General features: G+C 37.6%; 2 protein-coding genes across 14 annotated transcripts in view; one reads left to right on the forward strand and one right to left on the reverse strand.

The window, feature by feature from the left end:
* sema4d (sema domain, immunoglobulin domain (Ig), transmembrane domain (TM) and short cytoplasmic domain, (semaphorin) 4D) overlaps positions 1 to 1,124 on the reverse strand; it is a 43,270-nt gene extending 42,146 nt beyond the window's left edge. For 3 of the 9 annotated variants that reach the window (XM_064306930.1, XM_064306929.1, XM_064306927.1), the window contains exon 1: positions 886 to 1,122. The gene's annotated coding sequence lies outside the window, so the exon portion shown is untranslated. Of the gene's footprint in view, positions 1 to 885 lie in introns of all 9 variants that reach the window. The other 6 variants (XM_064306924.1, XM_064306925.1, XM_064306931.1 and 3 more) reach the window with 5 other exon arrangements.
* Positions 1,125 to 6,866: 5,742 nt separating this feature from the next.
* Positions 6,867 to 11,631, forward strand: rad1 (RAD1 homolog (S. pombe)). 5 transcript variants are annotated; one of them, XM_064309574.1, is made up of 6 exons: positions 6,867 to 7,007; positions 8,054 to 8,253; positions 8,399 to 8,507; positions 8,863 to 9,121; positions 9,510 to 9,608; positions 11,094 to 11,631. In XM_064309574.1, the coding sequence occupies exons 2-6, from the start codon at positions 8,059 to 8,061 to the stop codon at positions 11,269 to 11,271; spliced, it is 840 nt and encodes a 279-aa protein (XP_064165644.1). In that variant the 5' UTR covers positions 6,867 to 7,007; positions 8,054 to 8,058; the 3' UTR covers positions 11,272 to 11,631. The 5 variants fall into 5 exon arrangements, with proteins under 5 accessions (XP_064165644.1, XP_064165641.1, XP_064165640.1 ...); XM_064309571.1 differs by lacking the exon at positions 6,867 to 7,007 and adding an exon at positions 7,298 to 7,428; XM_064309570.1 differs by lacking the exon at positions 6,867 to 7,007 and adding an exon at positions 7,369 to 7,808.
* Positions 11,632 to 12,160: the final 529 nt, after the last annotated feature.

Raw genomic sequence — 12,160 nt, forward strand, 5'->3', positions numbered from 1 at the left:
TAGATTCTAGCAGCCAGCTGTAACAAAACCAAAACTAATAACACATTAAAATAATTACTCAGACTAAATTAATTCCCCCAGGGCAAGACACCACACGCTTTGAGGCATTCTGAAAGATAACGTAAATACACAGAGGGGTTTCCCTCCCAATTCAACACGCACTTTTGTTTAAATGAAAGCGCATCCTTGATTTATGCATGCTACGGATAGCCACCCCTACGTGACCCCTGTATACTAAGGTATTAAACTATTCTGAACTACGGGACGAGGTTTTAGCTGCAAATGTTTAGTGCAAATAGTATTCTGATCTGCCACCTAAACATGAACAAACCACAACATTTAAATCGGCTAACTACCTTCGTTGGTAGCTACAATCTCCCAGAAAAAAATAGAAGTAAACATAGTTTTAAAAGTTACATTTTAAAATGTAATTAACAACAAAATGTCTTCGCAAGGGTTGGCTAGCAACTAGCCAACACAGCTAGCTCGCAAAAGTTTATCTAACCACGGTTGCCGGTTACTTTTTCAAACAACAAATGCAACTGACTTTTGCAATAACGTTATAATAAAATGATAACTAGGAACAGTATGAATATGGAACGCACACAATTTATTTTTAAAAGCAGGTGTTGACCTCTGCAGATAAGCAAACCTGTTGAATATTACACTCAACAAGTGCATAGCTATTCGTCGCTACACAGGACGGCGCATGGACCGCACGCAAAAACTCGAGAGGTTCCTAGCAAACTTGCAAACTAGTTGCCTACCTCAGCTACGTTAAAACTCCTGCAGCCCTAACAAAGTTTGATCAAGAAAACTTAGCACGCCGGAATGCTAAAAATTACACGGTTTGAAATAAATCAATGAACTGTTGCCCAAACTCACCGAGTGAATGATAGCCTTGTCCTGTTCCTCCTGGTAGTTAAAAGCACAAGGGAGCTGGCATTAGTGTGACAAGCTGGTCTCTCCCAGCATGGCGGCTGTTCTACTGCTCGAATTCAAAAATCTCTTTTCGCCAGTGATATCAATCCTGATAGGGAGGAGGGGTAGCCCGATGGGGGTGGTAGAGGGATCAGGACGCAAACAAGCCAAGCTGCATCCCTCAGTACTTGAACGGGGTGTTGAAAAACAATACATTTTTGAAAAGGGAAGATTTTGTCTTTAAAACTCAACTGGCCTGCAGTCTGTTTTTTTTTTTTAAGTAAGCTAAATGATTACGTTTGGCGTTCAATACAAGCGTAATAAGAATATCGTCTTTTAACATGTTGGGTGTAGGTCTTTTAAATGTTTTTTTTTATTTTTTTTTATTTTAAATTTATCTCAGGTAAATACGTCGTTTGTAAAACAACCTATTTAAAAATATATACGGCCCCGTTTAAGATTTATTCCACTTGAAATAATAATGTAAGTTTTGGAATTTGCAAACATCGATAGAAAAATGAATAGGCTGCCAAACAATTCGACAATGTCACAAAATAGGCTACACGCCTCCAAAAGCTTACTTGCTTTCCAATCCCATCCGTCAATAGGATTAGTGACGAGGGAAAAAAGAAAGGGAAACCGTTGTAGGCTACTTCGTATAATAATTTAGCCTATATGAGATTATGACAAAGACTGATACAAAATCATATCCTCTGCAAGCATCGCTGATCTCAAAGGTATTATTATTGCTCGTTTACAAAACTGCAAGAGGTGTTTGATATTAAATGATATGTACCCTAGAACCACAGGCATTGTGCAAATGTATTTTATTTATACATTTTTAAAACAAATTTTATACCATATTTTTACTTTTCTCTCATTTTGGAATAAGCAATCATATTTACAGGTCCCGTTGCTACATCATCTCCATAGATTCAGCAGGGGGAAAACAACTATTTATTTATTTATTTATTTATTTATTTATTATTTTTAAGAGACATTAATCAATGTAATTCATATAAACATATGCCATTATAATATGTGTGTGTTTTCACAATTTATAAAATTTAAAGTTAATTCAAGAGATTGGTTTCAAGAGCATTACATTACCATTGGAATGTTGGAAACCTGGGACTGGATGTCAGCTCAATATCTATCATTATACATACAGGTAAGGTAAGACTGAAGGAAATCTTCATTAAGACAGTCCGGCATCATTGTTAATCAAGGTATACAACATATAACAATCTAAGAACAGATACTGCTGAGGGTAAACCTGTTCATGACAGACTTATAATCAAGAAACTACTCCAGAAGCCAAAAATTATTATATCTTTATTATACCGTGGGATCAGGTGATAAAAAAAGATTATTCTCATCAAAGGTATACCTAGTGCCTAAAAACATCAGAATAAATCAGTTCAATGTTCGGTTGTTCAACATATTCTAGTCTTGGTCGTAGTTTCAAAGGATTAAAAGATGCATTGAAATACCAACAAGAGCATTTTTCATTAAAAAAAAAAAAAACTTGTTTCATTCTTTTAAGAAGTCCCAGCTTGATGCAAAATGCTTATTCAAGCAAGGTAATGATAAAAAATTGACAACACAAAATCAGTGTCCTAGATTGGTCGCAATGGCAATTACAAACTCTAGACCTGAGTCACAAATATATTTAAAACAACTTGCATCAGAATTATTCAAAAATCCCTTCTAAATTGTACCTGAACAAAACTAAAGGAGGTCTCTTCTCAATATAAACAGTCATTGCAGGATGCTTATTTTTTATTTTTTAGGGTAATGATTTATAAAAAATTTTCCATTGGTCTGTGCACTATACAGCAGAATGATCTCTGAATTACCTCTGATAGAGTAAACATTACACCGATTGAGAATATTTGATCATCCTATAACCTAGAGTAGGATTTACACTGAAAATTTTACTGTGTACTGGTCATATTAAAATATTGTAATTTCTGTGATTTGTACAGAAAACATTTTTATGTAGAACTTTTTTGTTAAACCATAATTTTGTTACATTTCTTCCAAAATATTCATACATTTGCTGTCCATCAGTTTTATTTGATGGCTGTGCCATACCTGTTGATTCAACCCTAGCCTTTGTGTGCATACCAGGTATATTTTGTCATGTGTGACATTAAAGCTTTTTAATAGTAAAACTATGAATTTAATATACTACTAGCCATCTCTGAGGAGTGTTTTTATATGAATTACCAACACCAAGTCACACTTAAACTTGTGCACACTGATACATCTTGGAGACTTCAGAAGAAAAGTTGAAAAGCTCACTGTTGTCGGGCAAAGGTTATGCAATGTTTCTTATATTGGGGGGAGTGAATTTTTAAAAAGCACCACGGAGGAAAACAAATAAACCCTTGTCATGTCACAAAGGGGCAAAACAGAACAGACCTCTTTAGAGCTCTGGCTGCACACAATGGCATCTTTGAGTCCTAGTGATCTTCGTTGATGTAGATTTCGTCTTTGTAGTGGGTATCTAAATAATGAGTTCATTATTAACCCTGTCCTACTCCTTAGAGAAGATTTACTTAACTCAGTGTACCATGTATATGCTCTTCTAGCAGCAAACATACCTGGCAACAGACATTAAATTTCATGGAGCAGTCTGTGTTAGAGGAAAAAGTTTAGCATGTAATAGTTTCATACTGTAGTTCTTCTTTTCTTACATATGGTCTGAATGCCTTAATAAAATAAGATATAAAGTTGAGCGACAATTCCATATATCTTTTAGTCTGTCTTGGGCAACACTATCTTTATTTTTGTAGATATATTTTCTTCAAAGTTTCTCACTTTCAGGAAGGAGGCCGGCTACTGTATACCAGAGGTTTTCACTCAGTAGAAATATGCATCCCAGAAAACATCTTTTCAGGCTGGACTGGATTGTTCTCTCAAGGCTGAGAATGCACAGTCCAATAATCCAGTCCCTCCTTTGTAAATGGACTACATTTATATAGCGCTTTTATCCAAAACGCTTTACAATTGATGCCTCTCATTCATCAGAGCAGTTAGGGGTTAGGTGTCTTGCTCAAGGACACTTCGACATGCCCAGGGCGGGGTTCGAACCGGCAACCCTCCGACTGCCAGACAATCGGTCTTACCTCCTGAGCTATGACGCCCTTTATACAGATAGATCTAAGTCCTTGGAACACAAGTTCAGTATCACGTGCTGATGTCAAATGCAGTGTCATATTGGTCTTTTACACTTTAAGTACAGTTATGAATCCCGCTCACATTTCTTAAAATTCAAAGAAAAACCAACAAAGTATCTTAGTAAGGCTTTGGGCCATCACGATGCACAGACATAGACATAGTCTTGGCATAGGTTGAAAAAATCTCTGGAACTCTACTATTCTTCCAAAAGATATTCCCTCATTTGGTGTTCTGACGATGGAGGAGAGTGCAGTTTAACACGTTGATCAAAAATCTCCCACAGGTGTTCAGTTGGGTTGAGATCTGGTGACTGCGAAGGCCATAGGATGCGATTCACCTTTCAGTGACCCCTCATGCCCTGTGGATTGGGGCATTGTCATCCTGGAAGAGACCACTCCCATCAGCATAGAAATGTTTCATCATAGGATAGACGTAATCCCTCAGAATAACTTTGTATTGATTTGCAGTGAACCTTCCCTCTAAGGGGATAAGCTGACCCACCGGACCCCCTCACTGCAAGGGTTAAGTATTCAGGCCTGAACCGTTCTCTTGGTGTATGCCACACAAGCACTCACCCACTTGTCGAGAATGTGGTGAAGTATGACTCATCTGACCATATAACTTTTCCCCACATCTCTGTAGACCAGAGCCTACTGTTTCTGCACCACTGAACTCTCAAATGTACCTTCATCTTTGTAGTGAGGGGTTTATGTACTGTAACCCTACTATAATATCCCTCTCTATGTAGTTATCAAAAGCCTGTCCTTGCTGAACAGTCTGATCACATTCTGCATTGACATTGTCAGTCACCTGAGGAAGAGTTGCTCTTTTGTTTTTCTTTACATATCATACAAACGACCACAAATTCTGACCCCATTTACAGTTGTCTTTACCATAGCTTTAAATGCAGATGTAACTTAGTAGTCACTGTTCCTATAGAAACACTAGCCAGTTGAGCAGTCTTTGTGACTGAAGCCCCTGCCTTCCATGCCTCACCAAAATGAAAATGAATAAAATGAAACCTCTTTCAAAATCACTTAGATCTTTTCCTCTTGCCATCTTGATCTGAAATCAAGGTCAACTGGGCCTGCTCAGCATTTTTATACATGCCACAGAGCATGACAGGATGTTAATTGCTTAATTGTATCATGCAGTACACCTGTATGGAACCGTCTGCATTCTTTATTCTTCTCCACTCGTTTATTCAGGTTTTTACTTAAATTTGTCACCTGTGTGTGTGTGTGTATATATATATATATAGTGCAGGTGCAGTCCATATTTAGCAGTGACAGTTTTTATTGTTTTGGCTCTGTATTCTAGCACATTGTATTTGAAATTAAACTGTCTGTTTTACCTTGGTGTAAAACCCTGTCCAGAGGGAAAGACTGAATGCTTCTGTCACCAATCAATCTACCCCATAATGCATAAGACTATCATTCAAGGACTAATTCATGGAACACATTTATTCTCAGTGTAACTTATGCTGTAACTGAAATTAAAAATCTGAAATTAAAAATGTGCATGTAAAGGACAACTGCAGAGCTTGGGTGTTAATTATTCCATGTCATTGTATGTTTGCAATTCTTTTTGGCTTTGTGACTGACCAAAAGTGGCATTTAGTGGTAGTGATTGATGCTGAATGATATAATTGCATTATAATAGCATACAACTAATACTACTGGTTTAAAACTGTAGAAAAATATAAATTTTGCCTTTACAACTTTTCTGTAAGCCATTTTCTAGGAGACAGCTCCATTGAGATTGTCAGCACCACTGAGATTGCCTGGCCCATCTTAATAAAAAAATAATCCACAGTTTGTACAGTGTTCCTAAATTCCCAGTAAAACACCACCTTAGGTAAATAGTCTATGCAACCTACAAATTGTGTACAGCCAGCCTAACCCTTCTTTTCACGCAACAGTGTTCCATGATAGCTGCTTCAGTTACTAAATCAGAAGACAGCACAACTGGTGCATCTGGACTGATATAAGTAGATTGCTGGTAGAGTCCAGCTAGAGCCCCAGTTGTGTGATAAGAGGGGTATACCCTGGCCAAATCCCTCCCTGCCTGGGCATCACTATTTCCAGCTGTACACCACCCCATAGGACTATACCAGGGTAAAATCAGCACTGGCTTAATCACCATCTGGTCATCCAAAAGCTAATCCCTTAACTGCCACAGTTTTGTCATTGTTTTCTGTCTGGTTATTTGAAAGAACCATTTGAATAAACTCCAGGGTTTTGCTGGAAGAAAGTGTAGCAGAATGTGGTCATAGCCGTAGACCTAGATACATTTTTGCTCCATACGGTCCATTATTAGTAAAGATTTGCTTTCTAATATTTATAGAAAACATTTCTATAGGTACTAAAGGAAATCATTGAGAGCAGAAAAATAAAAAATATCTGTAATGAATAAAAGCCATCCATTTTAAACCAGGGTTGAAATAATAATTAAATTATATTTTAGACAACTGTTCAAACAATTATAAACGACACCTTCCATTCACACCCAAATAATAAATGTATCGCCTTTTTATATATATCACTCTCTGCAGCAGTGCAATTCGCCTAACAGGATTTGTTAATGGGGCCAATGATGCGCAAAGTGCCATCTGCTGGTCCATTAGAAATTGCACAGATTTAAATTTTTTTTTTAAATCACAGACACAATCACACTTCAAAAGTTCAATATACACAAACCAGTTTTTGTTCTGGGAATGGTATGATTCAGAGAGTTGGGGGGCTATGTGCTGTACCTAGTCTCTTTCAAATCACGTTTCACTGAGCCCTGCTAACAGCGTAATATGCAGGTTAACGCGTACTGTATATATATATAGGTGAATCTGCAAAATGACCCAACAAATCCGTTTTGAATATCGGTTAGAACTCATCGGATAGATGGTAATACTTTGTCTTTTGCATTTAGTAAGACTTGCATGTTTGGCGACTGGTTCTCTCTGTCAAAGAAGTAGCTAGGTTAATATTAGTAACCCGACTCTTCCCATCAGTAGCCTACCTGTTTGTGATGTTGTGTAGAATGGACTTAGTCGCTATATAGTATAGTATAGTACAAATAATTGTGCAGGGCACATCTTTATGACATAAAGCAGAGAAGGTATAGCTTATCACGGCAGATCTGCAACCCTTTATTTCTTTAATTAATGATCTAGTTGACTACAGAACGGCCTCTGGTAACATTCACACTGCTTGCGCGTGTTTTTGTCACTGCCAAGGAAATCAAAAACTCAACCGGAAGCGTTTCTGCTTCATAAGATTATTATTCCTGTTGGTCAAAGTTCGCGTGGCGCGTTCCTTCGAAAAGGTTTAGCGTTAACATTCTATTTTCTACCTAGGAAGGAACAAAAAATAGTTCATGGTCCATACATTTGGTTCGTAAACTTTGTGGGTATATCTAAAGTGACTAGGAACATATGTTTACCCATTTGTAACTGTTTTTTGTTGAAAAGGTTGTCTAGCGCCTGATATTTCTTGATGGTTAGCTAACGTCAGTCAAAAACAGTAAGGTTAACGTGTTACTTTATGGATAGGTAGCTAGCGAACGTCAGATCATATTAATTAACGATACTAGTTGGCAAACTAGTCCGTAAATAAGATAGCTTGCTTTCTAACTAACTGTACTAGTTTTGCGTACAAATCACTGTCAGTAGCAGCAGTGCTCGTGTGGTTTGCGAGAAAATTAAGGTATGATAGTTACTGTAGAATAAGATGATAACAACCAAGTAGGCAAATGCAATTTTCTAACATCACCAAACTATTTGTATACATGAAGTAATTTTGTTTTGGGACTTGTGAATGTTGGCTTTGGGAAGACAAACGACAAATGTTTGCTTGTTCGCTGTCTATAAAGTTTGACGCGTTACTAAGCTAACTGGATAGCCCAACAGCTGGATATAGTGACGTTTGTTTTTATGTTGCTTGCCTATCAGGAAACATGCCCTTGTCAACTCAATCTGAAGCGGGAGATGAGCGGTACGTTCTTGTAGCTAGTCTGGACAATGTCAGGAACCTCTCCAACATCCTTAAAGCCATCACTTTTAAAGACCATGCCCTGTTCAACGCTACACCCAACGGGTTGAAAGTCACTGTGGAGGACTCCAAATGTCTCCAAGCAAATGCCTTCATTCAGGTCAGTGTAGACGCGCTATTGTATGTTTGAAAATAATGTACAAATACAGTATCGTTCCAGCGAAATTGTGCAACAACCTTATTATTAAAAATTATTTGACCAAGTCTACTTCTGTTTTTCTAATGGCAGATATTTGTTTCTCCAGGCTGAAATATTTCAAGAATTCACCATTCAGGAAGATTCAGTAAGCTTCCAGGTCAATCTGACAGTTCTTCTGGACTGTCTTACCATCTTTGGGGGAAGCACTACACCAGGTTGTCATCTTTTAAACAAATATGTTCTTATTTTCTTACTCTTCAAGGTTGCAGTTTTGTTCAATCTAACCATGTTTGATGTAAGTACTGAAACAGTCACAGGCTTTTAAGTGGAATTGTGTACTATTTATTTGGCTGATCTCGACTTTGTTCGGATCAGTCCAAACAAAACTACATGCAGTTTCATGTATAAAATTGACGACATGCAAATTCCTTTCAAAGGAAAGTATCATGCTTTGTTACTAAACTGGCTATTTTTCAGACCTCACAGATGACACTTCTGCAGCTACATGTTTGATAGTTATGTAGTTGCAAGGTGTCACAGTGGAAATATGTCTTTGTTTCTGCTGAAAAGGAGTAACAACTGCCCTTCGAATGTGCTACAATGGCTACGGGTACCCTCTGACCCTATTTCTTGAAGAAGGAGGAGTGGTCACCGTGTGCAAGATCAACACGGAAGAGCCAGAGGATCCCATTGACTTTGAGTTCTGCAGCACCAATGTCACCAACAAGGTGATCCTGCAGTCTGATAGCTTGAGAGAGGCCTTCTCTGAGCTGGACATGACAAGCGAGATCCTGCAGATTACAATGTCACCCAGTCAACCCTACTTCAGGTGTGTTTTTCCTTTACTACTTGCACTAACCTGTAGTTTGCATCACCCCTTTTGACCAATTTGAATCTATACATGTTTCATTTGAGTTCAGGCATAAATCTAGTAAGAAAATGACAGCCTAATTTTGTGTGCTATAAATGATTCAGAAAACATGACAAAACATGCTCTGACTGATGACCTCCAACATGTTACATTTAAATTGAGTATATATGAGGAAGCATACATTATGCTATAGGAATAGATTTGGAATTTATTTTTGACCTTGTTCTTTTTCCATGCATTAGGAAATTAATAGATATATGATTGTATTGTGTTGGTCTTTGTTTACTCAAAATGTTGTCACTCTGCACAAATGAAGGATTAATATGTTTTTGTACCGATCATGTAGGCTGTCTACGTTTGGGAATTCTGGGAACGCCCACTATGACTATCCCAAGGACTCTGATATGATGGAGCTCTTTCAGTGCACAAAGACTCAGACAAACAGGTCTGTAAACAGCTGAAGTCAGAACATGCGCATGCTATTTAGATGTACAGTGGTCTGTTAGTTCATACCATTGATAAATTCAAGCATTAAAAATGCTGTATAAATTAACTGGGAAATTAGTTATATTTAGTGATCAACAAATATGTATGATTTCAAAAGAAATACATACATACATACAGACAGACAGACAGACAGGTAACAAATTAAAGTAAAAAAAACCTGAATAAATGAGTATTCGATGATCGTGGTGCTTATGCATTAATGTGATATGTAAGCAGAAGAGACAAATAAGAGCACCTCTTCAGTCACAAAGACTGCTCAACTGGATAGTGTTTCAATATGAACAGTGACTAAAGTGAAATCTGCATTTAGATCTATGGGAAAGACATCAATAAATAGGGTCGGAAATGGTGGTTGAAAGTGCACATTTGACGACCGTAATGCTTGTGCATTAGTGCGATATGTAAGGAAAAACAGAAGAGCAACTCTTCCTCAGGTGACTGACAATGTCAATGTAGGACTTGATCAGATTGTTTCAGCAAAAACAGTCCATCGACAACTACAAAGGGGGGATATTATAGTAAGTTCGCAGTGTATAAACGCTCATTACAAAGACAAATGCACATTTGAGAGTTCAGTGATGCAAAAACCATTGGCTCTGGTCTGCAGAAATATGGATAAAAATAAAATGGCCAAATGAGTCATCGCATCACCATAATTTCAACAAGTGGGCCAGTGCATCTGTGGCGTACACCAAGAGAGCGGTTCAGGTGTGAATGTTTGACCTCTACAGCGTGGGGGTCCGGGGGCTCGGTTATGCCTTGGGGGACATTTTCCTGGCATGGTTTGGGTCCACTTATCCCCTTAGAGGGAAATAAAATTTAAAGAAAAGTAACTCTGCATCAACGTGCTGCTTTCTAAATTTGTCTTGGTATTCAAGAACTGTGGTTTCCTGTTTCCCTGGGCTATAAAAATGAGGTAAAAGACATGTAAAATCCACAGGTCATTCCTTACCAGAGAGAAAGCCAAAGAAGGCTCGGAAGAAATGAGACAAAGTATTGCTAACCATCATAAGTCAGGAGATGTCACTAAAAAACTAAAGATACCCCTTTGTACTATTGGCTCAATAATTAAGAACCTTAAAACCACCGGAACAGTGGTTAACCTGCCTGGTAGAGGGCACACATTCATCTTACCCCCATGCACAGTGAGGTAGATGGAAAAATTCAGGTGCCATAGTTGGGAGATCTATAAGGTTCGGCCACAGTGTCTCCAAAACAACCATCGCATGCCACTTCTGTTCCAACTGGAAAGGTTACCCCAGTCAACAAAATGTCCGTGTGGAGTTTGATATGATAAGCAGTATCATATTTTCAATTTAAACTTAAATAGTTCGGTTTAGATTTAACCCTGACCAGTGCGGCAATAGTTAAATTTTCATATTGGTGTGTGTGTGTGTGTGTGTTTTTTTTGTCATATTTGCAGGTATAAGATGTCCCTGCTGAAGCCCTCTACTAAAGCATTGGCTCTGTCCTGTAAAGTGTCAGTCCGGACAGACACTCGCGGATTCCTGTCCCTGCAGTATTTGGTGAGAAACGACGATGGACAGATCTGTTTTGTGGAGTACTATTGCTGCCCAGACGAAGAGGTTGAAGAGGAATAGTTTGCTTCCAAAGAAAACAAGCTTACCTTTTAAGACGCCACAAAGACTTTTCCTTTCATTTTGAAGCTTATTCCAGCTACTGAAATGTAAACTTTGCATAAATAATTGATGTATGTGTAACCATTTATTATAATGTAATAATGTACATGTAATTACTTTCTGCACAGTTTCAGGAGAGTTTTGTTGTTGGTCTTCTATGTCTGTATATGTTTGTGGAAGTGTGTATAAGTAATTTGGAGTCTATTTTGAATTATTTTCTGCATTTATAATAACCTTGTAGAATTATCCTTAAATTATTTTGTAAATACTGAACAGAAGAATAGATTGCTGGGTTTTAATAAACAATATTATGTTTTCAAATATTGTTTGTTTGGTTACAAGAAAGTAAATCCTGAACTAAAATATTTGCATATGTTATGACTTGTATTTAGCCAATAGTCAAGCATCCATGATTAAAAATTTTAAAACAAGTAAAAATAATGGGGGAAATGGTTGTTAAAGGAAACCTTCACAGAAAATGTGATGTTCTTGTATTTTGACACTGGTCCAATTAAGGAAAAACATAGCTACTGAAGATTTGTGTGAATCTTATAGAAAATTTGGCTTGAAGGTCTAATTTATGTATAGCTAGCTTGGCAATTGTATTGCTTCCTGTCTAGGTACCTAAATACTATAGTTCATCGAAACTTATATCTGGCTATCAAGCTAGCTGCTTGCTAGCTACGGGGATGGGGAGAAAAAGGTTGTGGATTATAAAGGCTCGCTATTATTTCCTTGAATAAAAGCGAGCCTTTATAATCCACAAGGGGTACAGGGGTTGAGAGCATTTAGTTTCATGCCATGAAATGACACTATATATTCCAGTACAGTAGGTGGCGGAATGCACGAT

The sequence above is a fragment of the Anguilla rostrata genome, chromosome 14, assembly GCF_018555375.3.
Source record: "Anguilla rostrata isolate EN2019 chromosome 14, ASM1855537v3, whole genome shotgun sequence".
NCBI lineage: Eukaryota > Metazoa > Chordata > Actinopteri > Anguilliformes > Anguillidae > Anguilla > Anguilla rostrata.